The following is a 25,592-nucleotide window of genomic DNA, read 5'->3' on the forward strand; positions in this document are numbered from 1 at the left end:
GGGGTGAAGAGAAACAGGACACAGACAAGAGGGTCGCTGTCTCCCCATAAGCTCGGGGCTCTCACCCTGGCCTAAGGTCTAGCTTGGGAGCAAATGCCAGCGCAGTCCCCTGTGCGCTGGGCTCTGCCCCACAGCTGCACTGCTCCACCACAGATGGGAGCTGGGGCCCAACTGGCTCTCCCACCTGTGCGGCTCAAAAGCCTCCAGTATATCTTTAAGGCAAGAAGAACAAAAGAGAATGGAGCAGTAGAGCAAATCAAGATCACAAAGAAAATGAAGTCTATTAGAGACTTTGAAAAAAAGCAAGGCAAGGATCCTCTGGCAATGTGACCGCAGACTGAGGAATGTCTTGCGGGGAGGAGACCGGACATTAAACAACACAAATGCCTGCCCCCAGTGAAGGTGACAGATGAGAAAGGTAGAGGCCAGAGATGGCAGAGAACAAAATGGAAGCAGGTGGAAAGTACAGAAGGCAGGGTAGCAGCATAGCAAGCCCAACTCCTCAAGAAACAAACCTGACAGGCTTCACTTCCCTCAGCAGCCATGAGGGGAAGAAATTAGGGTCAGTCCTCTGGAACCTGGTACACAGGCTTTGCTGCAATACCTCTGAGGCCCTTTCTCCAGGTCTCCAGCTTTTCTTATGTCAGTGAGTGACCTCGACCTTTCCTTCCAGTTCTTATCCCATGATCACCCTTCCCTTGGACGCTTCCCCTATGACTACAGAAGCCAGCAGGGTATGAACCAAGATGGACTCTGCCAGCTCTGCCAGCGTGGAACCAAGTCAGTACACCGCACTTTGGCCAGATGTTTTAAGAGAAGCTCATGTCAAGGGTACTTGTGCTATCACCCAGACCCCCGGCTGGACAGGGATCATTCCGACACGTCCTCCCTCTTAAAGGACATGCACTCCTATTAGAAGATCTAACCACTGGCAGACTGTCACCTGCTCTGCTCTAACAGGTTAGGCGGCACATGAGGGTAGGTGGTACCTCTGCCCTTGCCTGTCCTATGGGGACAGAGAAGATACAAAGGGACCCAAATGAAATGCTAAGTCGACGGTCGGCAAAAGACAGGCGAGGATACGTACGTGTTTCTCCCCTTCAATCTTCTTGTCCGCCACCTGCATTGCATCCAGATACTTAAAATGCAACTCCATCAGTCTGTCAACCTGAAAGAGAGATATTTCAGACATGAGTGAGAAGGAAAAAGAATACCAAGGCAAGAGAACAGTGGGGCTCCCATTCATCTCACTGTCACTCCGTACAATAGGAGACCCACTCTCCCACTTCTGACATCGAGGATGAGCTCTGCTCAGAAACACAGCAGGAATGAATTGAAGAGCCGGGGCAGAACAGGCCAACACCTAGGATGGGTGCAGTCCCAACACAGGCCCATTCCTCAAAGGGCACTGCATTCCGGCCGTTCGAGGGCTCCTGTGAATTCGAGTTGTTGAAAACAAACAGATAAATAAAAATTCAAGTCCCTTCTTGCAAAGAGAAGGAGCCTGAAGTTACATACTTGGTATTCACTTAGAACTTTATAGAAATTTCTTTCTTCCAACTGAAACCTTTCATGTTCAGATTCTACCCCAGAGCTGATCTTTTTTTAAAAAGGTCTGAGTAAAATCTCTTTAGTTGCTTTCGAGTTAGAAGAGAGTACACGAAAAAAACTCTTTCAGCAACTTAAAAAAAGGCCCTGACTTCTGCTCAGCAATAACTTAAAAATCAGTTTTCAACTTAGCAAAAGTCATGCTTCAAACATGGCCCAAGGAACACTTCAAGGAAACTTGAAAAAGTTTCATTTTTCCCTAAGACTTCCAAAAGACTGAACAAACACCGTGAAACCAGCTTAGAGTTCTAAACTATCTCTTTACTAGGATGGCACCACCACGGCTCTTGGCAACCCTGATATTTACTCAAGAGCTTATAGTGGTTAACACCAGATGGTGCTTCAACACGCCCTCAGAGTCCAGGAGGACTGTACCCAAATCTTCTCTGGATAACAATGACGACCCCAAGATCTTATATATTTCAGTTGATAGAGTATCTTCGTGTCCATTATTTCCTTACACCTTAAAAAAAAACCCTGAGAACGTAGGCAGGAAAGATAGTGACCCTAATTTTAGAGACAAAAAAACTGAAGCACAGACGTTAAATGTCACCAGGGTGATATGTCTGCTAAGGTGTTCTGTGCCTAACCTCATGATGGCCTCTTCCCCATGCTACACAGCTAGCGAGGCTAGAGGAAACGGTGAGGCGCAAGCTCAGAGAGACAGCCATAAACCTCCCTCAGAAGGAGGACAAACTTTCAGCCTTTCCTTGGACACAGAAAGGAATTATGGTAAGTTATAAAAGGGGTTTGGGTCTTTGATTTCATTCATCTAGAATGATCTAACTCGTAACTAGCGGCACGCCCACAGTAGACCGTGATCGTGGGCAAGCAATGTAATGCCTTCAAGCCTATTTCCTAACCTGCAAATGTGGACGAAAGCCACACAGAGGGTAAACCCCACGGTGCCAGGAGGATACATGAAACAATGAAAGGAGCCTGCTAAGCCCCCCAAACATTGAATATATGCTGACTCTTAAAAAAAAAAAAATATATATATATATATATATATATATATGACTCTTGCTACTGTTGAAACTCTTATGGTTTGGCACACTAAATCACAATGTAAAAGATGCACCTAATCTCATTTATGTGATCATTCTCTTATCCCACAGGACGTGGAGGACAGGCTCTCCCTTCTCTATGTCCATAACAGAACCTTCCATTACTGCCACCTAGGAAGGCCACATTTAGTCTTCCTTTCCTTGACTGTTGAAGATGGGAATTAACATGTCCATTTCAAAGACAGGGAAAACAAGGCTCAGAGTGGTACACATGTTGAAAATAGCAAAACCAGGTTCAAATCGAGACGTCTGAATCTAAAGCCTATGGTTCTTGATGACTTTGCCCCAATCCAAATCGTATTACAACTCCACTCTCACTGGGTCTAAAAATCACCCTGAGGTACTAGCTGCTGCCACCCCAAGGTGCTACTACTCCCAGAAGGATGGATCTGGAGAGGAGAGGCAGAGTCACAGAAAAACCCGAGACCCAAAGCCATGCTGGAGAAAATACTTTAGGGCAGGAGCGCTCAGCCCAGCACCCCCCAGATGGCATCAGGTAAAGAGCTCTTCCAGCCCCCCAGCCCTGGGCCCGGCCTTACCGTGCAGCAGGCACACCCACCTTCTCACTGTCATTTTCAGTGAATTTATTCAGAAGCCGCGTTCGCTGCTGCCCTCTCAGGTTCCGCAGGAGGGAAGCCAGGATCGAACAGACATGCTCTGGGTTGGGAAGGAGAAAAGGGAACATGCTGTGATCAGAGCGGTAATTATTACCTCTCTTCAAGCCTGATCTGGTTCTATTGGAGGAGGAATAAGTAGGCCTTCCCTGACTGCTGCTATTGATTAATAAGACAAGAACTTAAATTGTGTCACTGGAAACCTGAACTGATCTTGACACGCTGCACAAGAAACATATTCAAAAGGGATGATATCCTCAAGGACAACTTGAACGAGTGAATCAAAACTAAGTCAGAACTTCTAGTCCACCTGGAATTAATTGATTTTATTGTCCACAACAGAACCTTAAACTAATCCCCCATTTACAGAAATAACCTGTGAACACAGTATGAATGTCTGCTATGAGATGAGTATATAATGAACAAACAAGACGTGTTCTATCAAATCCTCAAAATTCCCTCATACCTTCCCCAGGTAAATATCCTGGAATTCAGTAAGGGACCTGACAGGGCACCAGGGTTATCACTGCCATTCTGATGCAGCTAAAACTCCTCCAAGTTTGAAAGCAGTTGGCCAGTAAGTACTTCAAAATGGTAACGATGCTTTTTCAGTTCATGTAACCCACAGGCTTCTATTATGAGCTACTATTTTTCTACTGTGGGAAGAAGAGGGTAATTGAAGGGTATATTATAGGCTTTAGCTGTGAAGAGATTCTTTTCTTTAAAAAGAATTTTTAAAAATCAAGAATAATGACCTTGAAAAGGAGGCGGCAGAAGTCTAGTCGTGGAGAAATGACAGAGGGAAGTTTATTTTGAGATAATGCCCAGAGCGTAGGCAACAAATACTCTATCTGAAAAGTGACTGAAGAACATCTTCACGTGTCAAACTCCCCTTGAGTTCTCAAAAAGTCACCTATTAATTAAAGCCCCCGGTAGGCATTCACCACAGCACAGATGCGACTGTTTGCCCCTCATTTACGTCGGAAGCATTCCCTGCCTCTCCACATCCCCGGTCTCGTACTGCCCGAGGTTGTCTGGCATCCTGTCTTCTATCCACAGTCACCTCTCTGGGAAGGCCCACGCTAGTCCCACTGCTCTAAAAACCACCTACACGCTGACAGCTGCCAAACCTGGGTGTACTGGCCAGTCCTGTTCTCTGAAAGCAGACTCATGTGCTCACCTTTCTCCCTGCTCTCTCCACGTGGCTGACAACAGCTCCTTTTAAATTGGACACATCCCAAATCCAGCTCCTGCTCTGCCTCCTCAAACCTGTTCCCCACAGTCTTCCCCACCTGGTTAATGGCAGCCAAATTCTCCAGTTCCTCAGGCTGAAAACAGTGGAGATGTCCCTTAACCTCTCCTTCTTCATAGGTCTCACAGGAAACCTTGTCAGCTTTACCTTCAAATTATATCCAGAATCCCACCTCTTCTTCCTGCTGCCCCCGCGGCGGCTACTCAGGTCCACACCACTGTCCTTTCTTGCTTGGAATATTCAATTCAATATCCCCTGCTTCCCCCCTTGCTCCCTCTGGCCCCATGTCCATACAGCAGTCAGAACGATCCTTTAGGTTAAAACCCAAAGTCAGAGCCCAACATCTCTCTGTTTAAAGCCCGCTGATGGCTCCCCCACTCACTTGGACTAAATGCCGTTTTAACGTCAGGCGAGCTCCTGCTCTCGTCACCAGATTATTGCATGGCTCTATCGTCACACCAGTTTTACTCAGCTGCCATCTTCTAGATGAGGCTTTTCCTTGACCACCCCATTTAAAAACGCAATACCCTGACACTACCTAGTTCTAAGTCTTAGCTGCTTTATTTTTCTCTTCAGCATAATTACCTTCTAAAACACCATATAATTCATTCATTCATTCATTCATTCTGTTCAGTCTCCCTTCAATCAGAATGTCAGCTCCTTAAAGGCAGGAATCTTTGTCTGCTTTTTTCATTGGTCTATCCCTCCCTGGTCCCCAAACAATGCCCCAGGTTTACCCCAATCTCTCTCTTCCAACTTTTGTGTGAAGCTGAGATTGAGGTGGTATAATCTCCATCTTGAACAAAATGAAGGGAGCAGAGAACAGGGAATAGGATGGGGTGAGTGCAGAAAGCAGACAGTGGACAGCACAGGACCTGTTTTCACAAGAAGGCAAAGACTGTCATGGAACCGATGGTACAGACAGTGAACCAAACAGCTCAGCTCAGGGTGAGAATGTAGGATAAGACAAGGCCATCTTTGGAGGCACATGTCAGGGAAAGTTCTCTGACCTCACTGCATGCCAAGGAGAGGAGAGAAGGACAGAGTAGGGGATGTCATCAGTTCTCAATCTTGGGCTCTGATCTCTTCAGCTGCTGAGCAGATGTGGGATCAGCCATAATCAACGCAGTGAACTCTAACAGGCTCAGTTCTGAAACTTTGAAATTACTCAGCATAACCAGTGGCAATAATCTCCACGTGTACATATGACAATCTGACAACCACAGAGGAAGAAAAAGAAATCAGCCAGAGTTCTCATAGACTATCTGGGCCAAATCTCTCATTGTACAGACGGAGTAAAGAGCACAGGGACTGTCTGCACAGCTAACTGGTGAAAGAGGCAGAGCTCAAACTTCAGATGACTCATGTCATCATTCACTGGCTACTTGCTTATCTTTGTGCTGGCAAGCACAAATAAACACCACATTATCCCTAATCTTAAGGAGCTCCTTATTTAGTGCAGAAACAAAACAATGGTAACAGGGTAGTGTGACAAGTCCCATCACTGAGGTAGGCACAGGGGACCTAGGGAGCACAGAGAAAGGATATCTGACCTAAAAGGATTCCCACTGGAGGTAACAAACAACTACATCTTCAAAAAGTTCCAATACAACAGCTCTGGCTGACAACCAGGTTGAGAAGAGGAGAGAGCAACGCAGGCGGAAAGAACAATATATGCAAAGGCCAGTTTGGATGGAGTGTCATATCCACATGGAGGAGGGGAGGCCAGTTAGGTGGCAGAGGGTAGATCATGAAAAAAAGTTGCAAGAATCCACCCATGAATTTCAAGATGGGGAGAGACAAGACAAAATGTGAGTTTAGACCAACCCTTAGCGCTAGAGTCCTTTTAGAGATGAAGATCAGGAAAATGTTTCTCTTTCCTGATGAATTTTTTATGCTTATCAGGGCTCCCTCTTTGCCTTGGCTACTGGGAAGCTCAAAGATGAGTTTCAGCTCACCGACAGGAAGCAATTTCTTTTACTGCCTTATTAGGAATTCCCACCATGATCCACCAATTGATTTTAAAATAAAAGTAAGGGGGTACCTGGGTCACTCAATCGATTAAGCATCTCCCTTTGGCTTATGTTATAACCCCATCGTGCTGGATCTAGCCCCATGTTTGGTTCCCTGCTTGGCTTCTCCCTCTGCACCTCCCCTCTGCTTACATCCTCTCCCATTCTCTCAAAGAAATAAATAACATCTTTAAAAAATTAAATAAAATAGAAGTAATGGATACACATGGTAAAAATGAGACCATACACAAAGGTCTAAAACACATTCAAAAAGTATTTATTGAACACCTAATATTTGTCTTTTCTCATACTGCTGCCATCATCCTTTTCTTCTCTCCCAAGGGGAAAATACCTATAAGGTATCTTGTGTATATTCTTAGAGGAGAGGAAAAAAAAATAATATACATACATAATAGTAATATACATTCACATAAGATGTAAAAATACACATATATATTTGTGTATATATATACATATAGATGTATATATCTATCTATCTTTCCATATCAGTACACACTTCGTTTTTTTCTAATGGCGATCTAGGATTCCACTGACCTTATTTATCATAATTTAACTAGTGTCCTGCTCAATCATGAGTATTTTAGGTGGTTTCCAGTTTTCGGTTTTGTTTTGTTTTTGCTGTTAGGAACAATGCTGCACCAAACATCCACGTACACATATTCTGGCATGTGTACTTTTTTTCTGGCATTAATACACCTTTGTATGTGTATTTTTTTAAAAAAGATTTCATTTATTTATCTGACACAGAGAGAGAGAGATCACAAGTGGGCAGAGAGGCAGGGAAGCAGTCTCCCCACTGAGCAGACAGCCCGATGCGGGGCTTGATCCCAGGACCCTGGGATCATGACCTGAGCTGAAGGCAGAGGCTTTAACCAACACTGACCCACCCAGGTGCCCCACAGCATGTGTATACTTATGGCAAATTCCTAGCAGTGAAATTTGGTGAGTCAAAAAGTATTCATACAGAATATACTGAAAGACGCTGATAAGTTATTTGCCAAAAAGGTTGTACCAATTTCATGTCCACTCTCAGTGTCACGCACACACACACGCGTGCATGCACACACAGAATGGAAGCAAAATTTTATGTATGTATATACAATAGATATATATATATAGATATATATGTATATACAATAGATATACAATACAATACATATATATATGTATTTATACTCTTACATATAAAGAGTATCCGTTTTCCCATATCCTCACTCAGATTGGATACTATCCACTTAAAAATTATGACAACTTAGTGGGTGAAAAGTGGGATCTTCTTCTGATTAGCATGTTTTTGTTCTTGTTATGAACAAGGTTAAGCAGCTTTTCTGATGTTTACTGACCGCTTGTATTGCTTTCTGGGTGAGCTGCCTGGCCTTATTTCCAATTTGATTTCTATGAGCTCTATGTAAATTAAGACTATTATCCTTTTGTCATATACACTGCAAATATTTTCTCCAGCTGGACATTTGTGTTTTGACAAATTCTTATTCAAAGCTAAGGTTTAGCATCACCATATTGTTTTGCTACAAGTAGCTTCAAGTACCTAGCTGAAAGTAAGTAGGGTACAATAGTAACTGTCACCAATTGTGTATCTGTGACAGCAGGCTTGAGTCTGTACACAATTTTCTCACCGAATCCTCACTACTAAGCCATGAGAAAGGTACCATTCTCATCCCTCTTTTATAAATGGAGAATCCAAGGCTCAGAGAGGTTCATCAACTTACTTAATGTCATGTCCTTCAGTCAGTGGTGGGAACTAGGTCGGAACCCAAGATGCCTGACTCTAAACAATAAGCTTTCCTACTATGTTGTTATAGGTTTTCTGGATATAAAAAGTAACCATCAGAGCTTTTAAAGAAGATAAAAGAAACCAGAAACTAAACCATGCGAAGCCTGATGATGTGCTTCATGTAGGGCTCATTGTGTCCAAAAGGTTGGCACTATGTAAATGTGGATTTTAAAAAAATTCAACAATTTTAATGAAAGAAAATGAAGCAACAGGCCATATGGAGTAAGACGTGAATAACAACCCCTCTTCTCTCCTACTGAGTTACTCTTTCCAGAGGTGATTTCTACCCGAGTCCAAATAAAGAAGAGACTTTGGGTTTTAGGCAGTTCTGCAAATACTGAACCAGAACTTCTCAAATTTCCCTTTTCATCATGCTGATTATGATGGAGGGTAAAGAGCTGGAAGAGAAAGTTCTCTATATACCCGAACAAGATGGGAGGGTGGGGTGCCAATGGAACAGCGCTGCTATCAGGAGCTGTGATTTTCAAAGAGGAAAATGTAATATACAGAATAATCATCTTTTTTGGCACTAGATCATATTAGCATGCATTTCTACAGCTCATCCCAGCCTGGAGCAGGAGATACCTTGATCTATTACAGAGTATATACTAAGAACAAATGGCATTCACCTATTTGGGATTTTAAGCAAAAAAACAGGCTGTTAATTTCCGGAGACCCGAAGCTGCTTAGGTAGCTTAGGTACTTTCTGTCTCTTTCTCTCTGGGTCTTGTGGTTGGCTGTAGGTCACTGGTGCCTGACAGATAGGAAAACACTTCAGCTACCCCAAGTTTTACACACACACACACACACACACACACACACACACACACATAAACACTCACAGTTTCATTAGCCACTAATAAATGTAGCCTACCTAGGAACAGATTTCAGCCCAAGGTAGTGTCAATTTTTCATGCACCAAGAAGATGGGGAGAACTGCTGGCACAGAGAGCAAGGGAGATAACAGGTTTATCTGCTGGCCAGCACCACTCAGCTGCTCTGTCATTTCGACAGGATAAAATGGAGTCGAAGGATGGCTATGGAGCTGTCAACGCAGATGGCGTGGATGTGGTGATTCCCGCTGCAGAAAACCACCTCTAAGGCAGGGTCCAGAGAGAGCAGAACACACACATACACACACACACAGGGCCCGGGAGAGCAGAATGAACACACACACACACACACACACACACACACACACGGTAAAGGAAGCCACAGGTTCCTAGACGGGAAGGCCAAGCCAACCTACAATGTCAAGTCACTAGGTAGGGAGGCTGGGGTCTTGGTGGAATATTCCAGAGCCAGTACTGACACTGTGTCAGTGTGAGCCCCTGCCTGCCGGTGCCCCGCTCAACAGACAACTGCCAGCCTCAGGCACTAATCAGTGACACCACTGCGAGGGGTGGTTCTGGCCCCTCTTCCCTAGCTTTAGGGGCCTCTCAAGGGTGATTAGCAATGGGTTAGACCCCTGGGTATCTGGAGTTTGATTCTCTGGGGTCAGTTTGAGTTCTGTCATTTTCAGAGCTGGAAGGAGAATTAGAAATCTTTGCTTCAACTCCTCTGGAATTTTGAGTATAGAAACCATAGCCCTGATAAGGGATGTGATTTGCTTCAGGTCAAAAGGACCGCTGGCATCTAGATCTGCAATTTATCTTTTTTAAAAATCACAACAGAAACTTTCGAGAATCTGATGAACTCTTATGCATGCTATCCTTTGCAAAACGTTATTATATACAAATGTAACACTTCCATTGAATTTCAGAGTGTTTCCATCTCTTGGGGATGGCTCCTTGGTTAAGAACCTATGATCTAGTATACCCAGATCAGAGGTCTTTCCAGAACGGAACAAACCAGACAGGGGCAGTGACTCCAACTAGCCTCATACAGGGTGCACTGTTTTTGTAAAGGAGGAGATGGACTAACATTTCTCATTCTCAGTCTTAAAAAAGGGTGGTCCAAACCCCAGGAGGTTAACACCTCTCTCTGTGAGGAGAGCTCCTTATCCATAGATAGGTCTGTTAACAACCAGGCCTACTGGTGGCCCACTGCTGATAAAGATGCATAGGTACAGCAGGAAGTCTAACTTCTAGGACCTGCTCCAGAAAGGCCAACAATGAACTAACCTTATGTGGAGCTTTAGGATCAGACAGACTTGGATTTGAGTCTTGCCTCTGGTGCTCACTAAAACGTGGGCATATTGTTTAATCAGTAAGTCTGTTTTCCTGTTTGTAAAATGGGGCTGTCCCTTCCAGCTATTAAATCCCCTGTATCAAATGAGACAGGTGCACAACAGGCACCCAACAGACATTCATTTGAGATTTTCTGTGCTGATGAGGAACATGGCAAGACAGTCTCCAGCCCACATACCTGTCGCAGATCACCACCTAGCGCCTCCCACAGTGCTTCCTGGTCGCGTGACTGCCACTGAATGTGTTTTAGTCTGCCTGTGCCACCCTCACTAGCCTGTGCTGAGGGAAACAGGAACTTAGGTGGCCTGACTTTCTCAGCTGGTGGGGTTATCTTCTGTAACTCGAGATTTGTTCTAACCCTAAGATGGCATAAGGCCAACTTCACTCAGACTCTTTAATCCTAGAATAAATTAAAATAAAGTGCTTGTGCATGACTGCCTATAAAGCCAGATAATACAAGTTCTGGGAGACCTGCAGACAGCCCTGCAGTGGGCGGTGGCTATTTACTAGTAAGCTGAAGGACACAGCACAGAGAAGCAGAGATGGTCCTACCTTTTAATAAAAATAAATGTACTCGGCCATGGTAATCATTTGCCTTTTGATCTTGCTGTGGAATTGAAAACACAGCTCATGATCTGTAGAGGAAATGAAAAATACCTTCTCTTTTATGAGTTTTGTGAGCACAGGATAATTAATTACAGGGCATGAAGTGGTGCATACACCAGCTCAAACTTCTGGGCACCTACTATGTGCCGGGCAATGTAGCAAGTGCTGGGACACAGAGAAGAAAGAAGATAGACCACCCTAAAGGAGCTCATCATCCTAGGAGCGAGGCCAAGAAATAAACACCTACCATTGAGTACGTGAGTGTGTGGTACACGTGGCATACGCAGAGCACACATGTGGAGGGTCCCTAACTCAGTTGGGGTAGGGGAGGAAAGAGGAAGGAATGGGAATGGGCAGGGCTGGCTATTTTCGTCATTTCGCATTTTCAGACTCCTGGAAGTGACACAGAGCTGGGTGCGTTACATAGGCAAGTGAACAGCTGTGAGCTCATAGCTCCAAGCTCTCTGTGGGAAAGTGGATAGAGAAACAGAGGCCAGGATTTTGGGTTCTATGGACACATTTAGTTCCTACAGGTCTCCCAAAGTAGGGATTGGAGTGGGAGGTGGGGAACAGGGGGATGGAGGTGACAGGGAGCACAGTGTCAATCCTTAAACGACTTCCTTACCATTCTGTGCCAAGAAAAAGGCCTCCAGATGTCTGAGGTGTCCTGCTTGCATCTGTTGAAGTTTTGGTTCCAGGAGGCCACCAAAAGGGAAGAAGAGGCACTAACAACCTGAGCTGGGCCACAGGAGGCAGCTTCCAGGGGTCTTAGACACAGGAACGGACATAACTTCATTCATTTATTCATAAAATAGAACCCTACAATGTATAAGATACAGTGTTTGGGGACAAAGACATCCAGACACTGACTCTGCCCTCCAGGTGCTTGCAGTCTATCAAGTCTAAAATTACTTGACAGGAAGTGGTAGTGATGAGAAAGAGGCAGAAACTGAGGAGGCAAATACTCTGCTAGCCAGAGTGTCTGGGAAGACTGGTGGGCAAGATGCCATGTGAGCTGAGCCTGGGAGAAGAGAAGCAAGCAAGAAAAGAGCTTTGAAGGGGAGGAGAGGGAATGGGAACAAAGGTATTCCAACCAGACGGAAAGCGTGCATCAAAGGCGTTAAGCTGGAATGCGCAGGTTATGGACAAAGAACTGGGAAAGGATTTGTGTGGCAGGGGGAAGGGAGGATGAAAGGTGATGAGGTTGGAAAGGTGGGGGCGGAGCGCAGACCATAGATAAGTACAAATGCTGGACTATGGACCCTGATCAGTGCCTTGCTAGCCTAGCATCTAAATACTGGCCCAGCCTGTGTGGTTGGACAATGAATTCAGGGCCCCTCTGAGGCACATCCAGCTTCAAAGCCTGCACCTGCCTTCCAGAAGCCCAAATGGTTAAGAAAGACATGGGTCAGCTACAGCTCTACTCTTAGGATGGAAATGGTCCCTGTACTTCAACCAGGCGGCCCATGTCTTGGCAACATCTTGCAGGGCCACTTTTAAATTCAAGGCCATGCAGCAGGGCTGCCTTTGTTTCCATGGAACATCTAAGGCCATTAGCTCTTTTGTCTTAAGGAGATCATACAGAATTGTTGTTCTCTCGTTTCTAAAATTAAAACCATCTCTGTTTTATTGCCCATCCTTGCTGCCCTCCTGTCCCTGAACTCCCTCAGACAGACAGACAGACATCCTGCTTCCTGGTAAGACTCTAGATGCAAACAGGATGTTTAAAATACCCTAATTAAACCGATCCCGACTTCAGCAGTAGTGTGCTGGAATACAGATTAATCTGCTTCATGCCCGGCACTAGCAGCTGAAGTAGCAGGAGGCCCTGTCAAATCAAGCCACAACATTACACTCCTCTGCCTTTATTACTATTTTTCCCTTTTTACATTCCATTATAATGGACATCTGCTTAGCAGGGGATGTGGTAACCCAAGAAGAGTCACGCGCGTGTGCTCAGCCACTCCAGTCGAATATTGATGCAAGTCAAGTCAAACACTCTTCTCGAAACAGATGGATCTGTGTTAGCATCTATATATAGCCCTTTAGACACATACATACAAAATGCATACATTCCTATTCTTCATAAACATTTACTGACTCCTGAATATGAGGCAGGCCCTGGGCTAGAGAGTGGGGACTTAAAGAGGCAATCAATATTTCCTGTAAACCTACTATGTGCCTGTGTGTACTCTGCATGTATTACTTCACTGAATTCTCGTAACAATCCTAGGAAACATGTTTATTATTCTCCCCATTTTATAGATAAGAAGCCAGAGACTCAGCCAGGGAAAAAAGTTTGCTTCCCAGGGTTTCACAGCTAGGAAGTGACCTAATTAGTTCCACTATACTAAAACTTGATTATCTTCCTCATGAGTTAAAAATACTCCATAAGCAGATTTAAAAACCATTCAACCTCACTAGTGTTGCAGATAAAGCCATGAGGTAGTTTCATGCGATGAAAATTTCACAACAGTTGATGCCTGGAAGGCTGCAGGGCAGTGAGTTCCCTACGCTGCTGGCCACGGGAGTACTCGGGCCACTGCGCCGAAACCACTGCTCTGCCGTAGGAGTCTTCTCAAGAGATGGCAAGCCCGCCTCCCAAGTGGGGGCCACATCATACTCATCTCTACACCTTCAGCACTTAGTCTTGCACCACAAAAATTCAACTAATACTGAATGTGACATCCTAAGAGAACACCATGGTTTTAAGAGTTAGCCGTCAGAGATATCTATGCATAAAAAAGGAGTAACTGATTTCCTGCGGAGGGTCTGGGTCAATCAGGGAATTTTCAGAGTCTCCTCTGAAGACTGAGGAGGAATTTATCAGAGACACAAAGGAGGAACACCATTCTAGACAAAACACAAGAGGCTGAAAGGCACGGAGGTGTGAAGGAGCACAACAGAGGACAGGCTGCAGGGGTGGGTGGTGGCGTGTAAGATGAAGCAAGAGAAGCAGGAACCCTGCACACTCAACTAGAGGCAGGACTTTGTCCCATAAGACCTATAGAACACAGGATGGAGAATAAGTAGTATGGTCAGACTTATGTTCCAGAAAGATCATTCTGGAAGATTTACTAGAATGTACACTGGAGGGAAAGCAGGAACAGATCCAGATCATTACAGAAACATAGGAAACAAATGCAATAAACTGCATTTGGGTGTATCTAATAGTTACTTCTCCCTAAGCAAAAATTGAAATAGTTAATGGTCTTTCAGAAACAAGCCCAGTTTCCTTGCCCCCTTCTGGAGGGAAGAAGTAAAGTATGACATAAAGAACACCAGAAAAGACTTAAGAGACAGGGATTTCTAGTACAAACTTTAAAAAAAGTCTTCTCCTTGGCTCTGCATAGGTCTCTTGTCCATCTACTCTCTGGACCTCAATATCCTTGTCTATAAAAGAGAGAAGTAGCTTAGATTACACACAAGTAAGGTCTTCTCTTAACTGACTTACAAGATTCTACTTATCAAAATGAGATGTGAACTACCAAGTGGCCCAGCAATTTCTCTCTCAGATAGTACTCAAGAGACAATGAAAACACAGGACCACAAAAAGACTCGGACACAGAACATTCTACAAAAACAACGTTCAGGCCAGCTCCACTCGTAATGATCAAAAACCTGAAATAGTTTGGCAACAGGAAAAATGCGCCCACACTATGGAATACTACTCAGGGACAGAAAAGAACAAACTATTGATGTACTAGAGACAGCATGGGTGAATGTCAAAAACAGTCTGCTCAGAGAAAGCTTTATCCCTAAAGGGTATCCGTTGCCTAAGCCTGCAGACATGGAGCTCTAGATGAGGTTTACCTAAGACACGGTGAAAACCTCAGAACAGTGGATGCCTTTGTGGATCCCCCCCTTTGTGGGGGAGGGCTTGACTAGGGAAGGGCATGAGGGAATTTTCTGGGTAGTGATAACATTCTGGACCTTGACAGAATATGTATCTGTCCAAATCTGCCAAACAGTGCACTCAAGATGTGTGCATTTCACTCTATGTGCTTTTTGTTGTTAACTGAACTCTAGGCTAATACTAGGAGTAGGAGTAGGAGTAGGAGTAGGCTAATACTCCTGCTTAAGTGTTTAGGGTGAAGTGTACTGATGTCTGTAACTTATTTCCTGCATCAAAAATTAAAATGAATGGCTGAGAGAAATGGACGGAAGTGACAAAGCAAATACAGTAAAATGTTAACTACAGAATCTAGGTGGTGAGTATGTGAGCATTTACTGTACAATTCTTTCAACTTTCCTGTATGTTTGAAAATTTCTGTAAGAAAATATTGGGAGGAAGAAGGCAAGGGAAAAAAGTGAGAGATGAGCACTTGGAATATAAATGGAATGAGATTCCTAAAGGTTATTTTTCCAAAAAGTAGTTTTTAATATGTCTGTTGTTTGAAATTTTGAATGCATTTTCCATTGAAATAGGCCCACTGAAACCCATTTAACCTGAAATATAGCCAAAATTAATTCAGTATTCTCATTTTTCAGTTGCGATGAGATTCCACAAACATTGCCTAATCACCTACTGACTGCAAAGCAATATGATAGGTGTTGCTTTTGGTTGATTTATTTTCTCTTTCCCATGGGATATCCCCCTCCTTTCAGAGCTTGAGCAGCAGTATGGGTTTAAAAAAGTGTTTAAGTGCTAGCTTAACTAATTTACAGCCTTGAATCTGTGGGAAAATAGGCCTTGCAGCAAGAAAGGGATACATATGCTCAAAAAATACTTCTTTCTGCTACACAACTATTCTCCAAGGGCTCCGAGTGAAAAGAACAGAATGATGTGGTAGCTAACATTCTGTCTCAGGGTTTGAGGGGAAAAGCATGAAGCTCTCTAGGTCAAATGTTTGTGTATCAGGGAAAGCCCGTACCTCAGATGGGTTGAAAGGGAAGTCCATGAAGCTTTAAGGGCCTGCTATGTGCATACCCAACCATCTCCAGTGGAAAATGACTCCAACCTGTAGTTTTTGATGACTCCTACAATGTGCTGTGCCAGTGCAATCACCCCATCACTCTAGTGGCGGCAGTGGGCACTGGGAAATGATGCTGGTTCTGGTGGGCACCATGAGGAATGAACTGGCCACCAGTGACTTCAGGAACTCTTTAGAAGGCCTGGACTATCTCTACCGAAGAGAGATGCTCTATGCCAACTGGTAGCATCCTGACCAGTTAGGACTGCCAGTTACCTACCCATTTTCTTTGATTCCTTACCAATAGAACCCATATATGTCTGGTAATTTACCCAGCTTAAAAAAAAACAAAGGCAGAAAAACAAACGACAGCCTCCCTTATAGCTAGGTATGACCTAGCTTGACCCAAGTGACCCAAGTGACTCACTTTGGGTCAAGACTTAAGAAAAATGGGGAAATGGAACTTCTGGGAGGAGATATGTCACCTTCTGCCCTGCCTCCTTCCCCTTTTTGCTTTTCTGCAGCCTGGAATATAGACACAGTTACTGGAACTCCATGATCAAGACCATGAGACAATCTTGAAAACAGAAGCCAGGCACATTTATATGCGCTTGGGATGCACCAATAAGGAAACAAATATCGCTGGTCCTGTGAGAAGGACAGCAGAGCAGAATAACAAAAAGAACGTGGGTTCCTGAAGACATCTTAAAACTACCAGTCTAGGGGCGCTTGGGTGGCTCAGTGGATTAAAGTCTCTGCCTTCTGCTCAGGTCATGATCCCAGGATCCTGGGATTGAGCCCCATATCGGGCTCTCTGCTCAGCGGGGAGCCTGCTTCCCCCTCTCTCTCTGCCTGCCTCTCTGCCTACTTGTCATCTCTGTCTGTCAAATAAATAAATAAAATCTTAAACAACAACAAAAAAAGCTACCAGTCTAGTTCTATCTCTGGACTTCTTTATTTGAGACAAAAATAAATCTCTAGTGATCTATTTTATTTAAACCAGTGTTGTTTCCAGTCTCTGTTACTAGCAATGAACTGTAGTTCCTAACTGATAACACTAATCCGGTAAGTTCTTTTCTAGGAAGTCCAAAGAGACACTGTGTGCCTAGAAGTCAGGTATTCACTCCAAGAAAGCTGAGTATACAGTCCCACTTGTTTTGGGGGAGCTAGCCACACATCCCAGTGGGGAAAGTCCTAGAACCAGAGGTAACAGCTAGTAAGAAGGTACATTCCCTTTCTTCTCTGCCTCAATGTCTCTAAGGTTCTATACGCTTTTCCATTATATTCTGGAGAACTTGGTTGGAAGCACTAACATGTTTTTGTTTTTTAGGTTATTAGTCCTCATCCTTGTGATGACAGAAATAAATGCCTAGTGTTTCAGGACCTCTGTTTTCTCTCTGCACTCCTGCCAATACTTAGGTTGGTAGCACCCACACCCGGCAATATTGGGAAGAACTGGTCTGAGATGGCCGGAGATGGCCCAGATGCAGGGTTTCTGACTCCCAAGACTGATAGCTCCAGTAATGAAGACAGCTGAATGTCAGGTGTGACTGGTTACAGCTTCCTTTTCCATAGCATATCACTTTTAGGGGTATTCCACCTAAGTGAATTTAAACTGATTCTGTGGCCTAGAAGCTCTCTTCGGGTCTGAAAAGGGCATGATACAGTTACCATCATCTTCCTTCCCACATCCAAACAAAAACATAGAAACCTTCAGATCCTAAAATGAGATAATCCCCCTGAATGTGTGTAGTGTGATTTTTTTTTTTTTTTTTAAAAGAGTCCTTTTCAATGGTTAGCTTACTATATTCTCAGATAGTCCTGAAAGTCTGGGAAGGCTCAGCACAACCCAGGCAGTTTTTTGGATACCTGGGTATGTATGGACATATCTGGGGCTAAGCCTGGGTACCAGAATTCCCCCACATTCTCTCCTCTCCATGATCTGTCCACCATTCCAAGTCCCACTTTCCAAGTACCCGCCTGTCAAGGAGCAGCAGAACTTATCATCACAGCCCCAAAGCAAGGGCGGTGTTCTCGCGCTCTGAAAGCCATCCCTGGATGCCTGCTTTAGATTAGAAATTCAGTTTAGAGAAGAAAAAAAAGAAAAAGGAGAGCCTGTTTTCAGGGCCTTCAGGGAATGATCTAAACCTAGCTCTTCACTCCTTTCATCTGCTTCACCAGGCCTGCCTTAGCGCTCTTCAAACAGCCACCGGCCCCTCCTCCCATTCTTCCGCAGTTGGCGGCCTGGCCCTCCTTCCAGCTGCTGTGGCCTCACCAACTGCTGAGCTCCGCACACTCTTCCTCCAGACTCTGGGGCTTCAGCTGATTTCCACAGAAACCAGAAAACCCTGCTTGCAGACCCAAGGCGGCCTTCTGTTCATTTTCTTGAAGTCTGACTTCTTAACCTTCTTCCATCAGCCAGTAACAGCGCAGAGCGAGAGGATAGGAGCATCTCGGTGCCGCACTAACGCAGTACTTTCATTTCCAGTTTCAGGCTAACGAACTAAACTGTCCTCCAGTCTTGCACACACAAAACCACTGCAAAAACAAGTAGTGATCTCTGTGAAGATGGTTCCTGATCAGATTCTAACAGGGATGAGGCCCTTAATAAGGAGGAGAGAAGGGAAGCTGCTTAATCTTAAGAAGCACTGCACTTGTGAACAGCAACTCCATGTTCTGGTTAGTAAGAGGCTATCATCAACAACTGGCAAATAGATGAAGTGGTCTGCCACCCCCACTGCCTCACACACGCCCCCAGTGCAACTAGTTGTCCAAGAAAGAATGATGGGCCTGAGAGGTCAACGTGACTTTCCCAAGGGGTCTCTCTGAGGAGGAAAAAAGCATTTATTAGTGTTATGTACCAGGTTCCTGTGCTAGGTGCTTTACACACTCTTCCTCACTTATTAATCATGACACTCTTGGAGTAGAATATTCTCCCCATTTTACAGAGGAGAAAAAATAAGGTGCACTGGGGTTAAGTGCCTTACCCAAGTTCTCAGAGCTAGTGAGAGTCCGAGACCGATCTGACCTCCAAGGCTAGCTTTCTTTTTTTTTTTAAAGATTTTATTTGTCAAAGAGAGAGGGGGAGAGAGAGAGAGAAAGAGCAAGCACAAGGGGGAGTGGCCGGCAGAAGGAGAAGTAGGCTCCGTGCCAAGCAAGGAGCTCGATGTAGGGCTCGGTCCTGGGATCATGACTTCAGCTGAAGGCAGATGCTTAACCGACTAAGCCATGCAGGCAACCCCCAACAAGGCCAGCGTTCTTTCTGTCACCCTAAATCTGCCTTTCTAGTGGTGAACTAAAATTACTAGCACCCAAATTTCCAGGGTACTGCTTAGCAAACTGAGTTGTGGGAAATAAAAAGAGGCCGTTTTGAACAAACCTACAAACTGAACTGCCGATGTCCCTTTGCTTTATATAAAACAGATGGTTTCTGGCAAAAACTGACTTCAAAGTAATTTCTGTGAAACAAATCCTACTTGTTTACCACTGTGGAACCCCAGATGCATTCCCAAGGAAAAAATTCCCTTGCCTGCTTCATCATAAATATTTGGTAAGGGGGAATGATGAGCGGCCTCGGCGGATACTTGGCGTGACAGCAAATCAGCAGCGGCATGTCCTTGCTGGTCCTAGGATTCTAGAACTCCCCTCAGCCGAGCCACATGATCTTCCCTCCTCAATGAGACACCCCCAACAGGCCTCTGATGTCACTCTGGTAGCTCCTAGAAAGTCTGTGTGGTAGAGAGGGACAAGCACAGTAATAATCAGAATGGCACTCTTCCTCTGGGACCTCAGTTTCCCCAGTTGTCTTTTGAACAGTGCTCCTAGCCCTCAAAATCTACAAAATTTACAAAATTCTTCTTTCTCTATGTCAAAAGAGAGAATCTTTCTCTTTTGAGGGATCTTTCACATCCCTGTCAGAATATGATCAGGAAGCATCTTCACACAGATCACCACATGTTTTTGCAGTGGTTTTGTGTGTGCAAGTTTGGAGAACAGTTTGGTTCGTTAGCCTGAAACTGAAAATGAAAGATTTTCTCTTTTGACATAGAAAAAGAAGATGTTGACAGAAGGATTCCACTGTTGGAGGCGGTCTGTAATTTTTATGTGTGTGCTTGTGACAACTGAGGGGTGCTACCAGCATCTCTTGGGTGGAGGGGAGGCATGCTGCTGCACACCTTATAATAATGCACACGACAGCCTCCCACCACGAAGAGTTAACTAGCTCAGAGTGTCAGTAGTGCCCAGGCTGAGAATTGCCACAATTGAAGCTACCTCTAACATCTAATAATAAGACACTATAATATCAACAGATCCTTATGTTAGAATATATATTCTAGCTAGAAAAATGCCTATATCCAAGGCTCTCATTCATTTAAGTTATTAATTTTGTAAATTACAAATTGCACACACACAGTGAAATTATATAATGTCTAGTGTTACCTTAAAATATTCCAGGGAGAAAAAAGAGGAGAATGAAATAAGGTTGGAAAATGTTAATCACAGAAGTTGGGTGATGGGTATATAAAGCTCAAGGTATAATTTTCTCTACCTTGTGTTTTTGAAATCTTTCATAATATTTTTTTTTCTTCTTCTTTTTTTAAATACACTCTATGGCCAACAAGGGGTTTGAACTCAACCCTGAGATCAAGGGTTGCTTGCTCTACTGACTGCGCCAGCCAGGTGTCCCTGAAATCTTTCATAGTAAAAGTGTTTTTTCTTCCAAGTGAGTTTTTATTCAGAGGGATATAAAAGATCAAAGGGATTCTACCCCTTCCCCTGCTTCAGCTTGAGACATAGCCTATGGCTGGGCAGAACTCACAAATGAATGGAAAAAAGCCAGCCAAGACCACCACACATGAGGATGCTATTAGGAGCCCAAGAAAGGGACCAGTCTAAATACAAATGTGGAAAACCAGGGAATGCTTCAAGGAGGGAGCAGGTTTGGGGGAAATTCCAAGGAGTAAGTAATCAGTCCCACAGAAAAGGAAGTAAAGGAGTGTCTATGTCAAGGGAAAACATCAAGTGTCAACACATGGCAGTCAAGACACGGAGGAACTACTATAGTGCAGGCTAGAGACAGGGCAGGGACGAGAACGGGAACAGCAAGAGAAGACCATGCGGAGAGGTTTTCTAGGTCATGCTAAACAATCTAGACTTTCTCCTGGACCTGCACGAAGAAGGCCTCAAGAAAGCAGCAGCACAGTCCTGTGATCAGATATGTGTTTTAGAGGTGCCTGAGGCAGTTCACCTGTGCTTTGGAAGAAGCAAAATGGACTGGAGAGAAGCAAGGATTCCAATAGGGAGTCTGTAAGAGGAGAAAAATGTTATCCTCATCTGAGAAAGGAACTAAAAGGGAATGGGGGTTAGTGTGGACTTACTGGAATTATAATGAGATTAACTTAAGGAGGTATTTATGATTATAACTAATTCCATCAATTAACTGCAAAGACACTGAAAGAGAGATATGCCTTAAGGATACCAAAATTGGGATCAACAGAGAAGAATCTACAAAAGGGCTAGAAAAATAAAATAAATTTAGTAGATTTATCAATGATAGCCAAGGAGGACAACAATACACGGGCTGTGGCTCTTTCCTTTCTCAGTTTTTGAAGGTTTCAGGCACATTTAAGAGCTAGGACCCTGAGTCTAGGAGTGTCTGCTCCGGCGGGGTTAGGAGAAGGCTGTCCTGGCCCAGGTCCTCTGCCTCTTGGTCACCTCAACTAGCTTTGACAAATACAGTCAGCAGTCTGGTTCACTCTGTTTATTAGACTCTAACCCTAAGACCACAACATCGAATGCCTGCCTCTTCCAGAGCCCCACACCATATCCTCTGGTACCCTGGTAAATGCTATTCCCTCACCTCAAAGCGCTTCCCTTTCTTGTCCACTTGGGACATTCCCACTCACTTTCAACCTTCATTGGGATCAATGAAGGTAATTAATGTGCCTAAGGTTACTGTGATATTGTGATTTATAGTAAGATACATATATTTGGTCTTTGTCCCCCTTTCTGGCATAAAATTCCTAAAACCCTTGCAATTTCCTAAGTGAAGAGAGCCATAAAGGTGTCTTTTGGCTTTTTAATTAGGTGACTTCCCGAATGCCTAAGGGTGAGCGGCTGATTGCCAGGAAAACCCATCATGTGATTAGAGGGTTATAACTTTCAGTCCCACCCCCAGATCTCCCGGGAGGGGAGAAAGGTTGCAGGTTCAATCTACCATGCCTATATAGAGAAGCCTCCCTAATACCTAAAAGGACAGGTCTGGAGAGGTTCTAGGCAGGTCAACATACAGAGGTGTTGGGAGAGTGGCAGCTGGAGAGGGCATGAAAGCTCCACAGCCCTTCCCCATCACCTGCCCTGTGCAGCTCTTCGTCTGCTGCCCCTGACTCATCCTTTCATATTTAACTGGTAACCTAGTACTTAAATTGTTTCTCTGAGTTTTGTGAACTGCTCTAACAAAATTAATTGAACCAGAGGAGGGGGTCCTGAGAACCTCTGATTTAGAGCCACTTGGTCAGAAGAACAGGGCTTCTGGGCTTGCGAATGCCATCTGACGGAGGAGGGTAATCTTGTAGGACTGAGCCCCGAATCTGTGGAATGTGAAGCTATCTCTGCGTAGATAGTGTCAGACGGAGCTGAATTCTTGTTGGAAAGCATGCTGGTGTCCATGAATTGCTTGTTGCTGTGAGGAACCTCCCTCCGTCACACTGAAAACTGAGTCTCAAAATACAACTGGTGTGGCATTTGAACTCAAGTCTGCATCATGTTCTTTCTAGAAGGCTATTCTGCTATTAAGAACCATGCCAAGCTTCTGGCTCGGAAAAAATATCCAACTTAATATAAAATGTACAGAAAAGAACTTTATTATAATAAGCGTCATTATTTCAAAAATTTAGATTGACGTAAAAAAAATTTCACATCCCACATTACAAAATATACCCGTCCCCCCCAAAAAAAAAGGAAGAAAGAAAAAGAAAAAAATTCACAACCCATTACCAGATACCAAAGCATTTGTTCATAGAACTTTACAGCCATGCCAGTATTATAAATTTTCCTATTATATTTCTAGAAATAACTAAAGTTACTGGATTGTTGCTTTGGTGATTAAAAGTCATTTAACTTCTTGGTTTTCAGATGTCTCCTTGGGAAACTGAAGCACCAGGTCAAGAATACGGGCTTTGTGTTCCAGCAGAGGTTAATTAATTAATTAATTAATTAACTTTTAAAAGATTTTGTTTATTTATTTGACAGAGATCACAAGTAGGCAGGGCAGCAAGCAGAGAGAGAGAGGGGGAAGCAGGCTCCCTGCTGAGCAAAGAGCCCAAATGTGGGGCTTGATCCCAGGAGCCTGGGAAGTCAGAGGCTTTAACCTGCTGAGCCACCCAAGCGCCCCCAGAAGATGTTAATTTAAACCATGTGCATGATTTGAAAAAGTACTTAACTTCTCTGGGGCTGTTTCCTCAGTCATGAAACAGGCTAATGACAACCCACATGGGGCTGATGGTAGGGACACTGACAGCACATATTCGAGGAACACAGCCAATACTCCATAAACACGACACCACTGCTGCCTTGGTCAGCAGAAAAATCAGCCTGTTACCAAGGCTGGCAAACATTGTTATTCTGCAAGCTTGCCAGCCAGCAGGCGTACTTAACAGAGACATGATTTATTAGTAATCAATACATTTAAGAAAGTTGTAGGCATATTTTTTAGTGATTATCAAAATGATACGCTTAATTTATTTTACAGTAACCCTGCAGCAAATAGGGAATATATTAACAATCATTTTCTTTCTATTTTGGAGCCAGGAACAAGAAAGAAAACTATTAAAAGAAAAAAAATACATAAGGAATGTAGACGAGACCAGGGAAAGACCATGGAACACACACCGCCACACTACGGACACTGCATCATTGTATGGTATACAAAGCACTCCCCCCATACATTATCTTAAGCAATTCTCACACTGAAATGTTACTGTTTCCTTCTTAAAGATGGGGAAACAGGTTGGAAGGGGGCAAACTACTTAACCCAAGTCACAGAGCTTGAGCCTCAGTTGTGCCAGAAACATAAACACAGATCCCCTAACCCAGCCCAGAAGCTTTTCTAACAGGCTACTGAAGGGATTTAAAGTTACTATGTCACAGAGGCACTCAGCTGCAGACAGAAAATCACCCCCATGCCCCGTGACTCTCCAGCCCCATTCCCAGTGGTGATCTCCTCAGCCAACACTCCTGCACTTTAATAGACCCACACCTAAAAGAGAAAGGAGCTGCTTCCCTTGGACCTGATACCTGAGAATAATTTCTGTTTGGGGATCTTCGTTTGGCTACCAGAGAAGAATGTTCAACATCTTTCCAACCTCCTTCTTATGCTAATTACAGCTCATCAGCATCTGGACACCCACAAGCAAAATCAATCTGACTATAAAGACAAGCCAAAAACATTTCTTACCATAAAAAACACAACAAAAAAATACAAACAAGTAAGACTGCAACATGATTAAATACATAGAGCATTTCCCCAGCAACCTGCAGGCGGCTGCACGTAAAAAAATCACATCCCATACCCCAAGAGTCCGGGAAGGTGGACACCGACAAACATGGAACTCGTGTAACTGTATTCTTTATGACCAGTGAAAATTATTATTTTCAGTTTACCCCCTTCCACATTGTATCTACTGCTAGATGCCAACATGTCTAACACATTCAAAGTCACACAATTAAAAAAAAAAAACAAACAAACCATTTGAAAGGCCTCTTCACCTCCCCTTACCCTGTAACCAAGGGACCGCAGACGTGTTAGCCTTCAGTCAACGCCTCATTTCCTTACCATCCTGAAGTCCCAGCACATTCACAATCCTTAGAAAAGCCCACATCACCATCTAAGCACAGCTTACCTTTCCAAACTATCTCCTCCACAAGCTGATCATGAAACCTAAAATCTAGCCTGCCTTCTACAAATACCGTCTAGCTTCCTAACTGTATTAAAAGACTCACCCCCCACAAATATGCCCAAGACACACTGAGTAAAAACAGCAGGTTACAAAACAGCACACGCACCACGATTCCATTTATGTAAAATTATATGCACATAGACACAACCCCTACTCCTAACATAGATGTCTGAATGGATGGGGTCCATGATGCTTCTAGTAATTAACTCTGGGTGGTGAGACTGGGGTGATTTTTATTTTCCCTCCATCCTTTCCACAATGCTTGAGTTTCCTACCCTAGGTTATTCTATTCATACTCAGAAAAAGCAACAAAGCCATTTTTAGCAAGCCTCCCCCTAAGACCCACCATGTCAAGACTCTTCACTTGGCATAGAGGGAAAGCAAAAAGGAAGCTTATCTATGCTTCTACTTCTAGCCAGTGGTTCTCAGAACTAGCTAAGCAACGGGCTCTGAAGCTGTTTAAAAATATAGAGGCTCGGAGTCCCAGTCCTCAGAAATTCTGGAAGTGGGGCCCAGGCATGTGTATTTTGTCAAAGCTCTTGGAGTGATACTGATCAGTGG

General features: G+C 44.0%; 1 protein-coding gene across 1 annotated transcript in view; it reads right to left on the reverse strand.

Moving 5' to 3' along the window:
- The window catches only part of CTNNBL1 (catenin beta like 1), a 161,373-nt gene that overhangs the window by 25,267 nt on the left and 110,514 nt on the right, over window positions 1–25,592 (reverse strand). The window contains exons 12-13 of the mRNA XM_044263053.1: window positions 3,235–3,332; window positions 1,088–1,168 (exon numbers count right to left, since the gene is read on the reverse strand). Coding sequence (XP_044118988.1) covers window positions 1,088–1,168; window positions 3,235–3,332 — 179 coding nt within the window. The remainder of the gene's footprint in view (window positions 1–1,087; window positions 1,169–3,234; window positions 3,333–25,592) is intronic.

Source organism: Neovison vison, chromosome 8 (genome assembly GCF_020171115.1).
Source record: "Neovison vison isolate M4711 chromosome 8, ASM_NN_V1, whole genome shotgun sequence".
NCBI lineage: Eukaryota > Metazoa > Chordata > Mammalia > Carnivora > Mustelidae > Neogale > Neogale vison.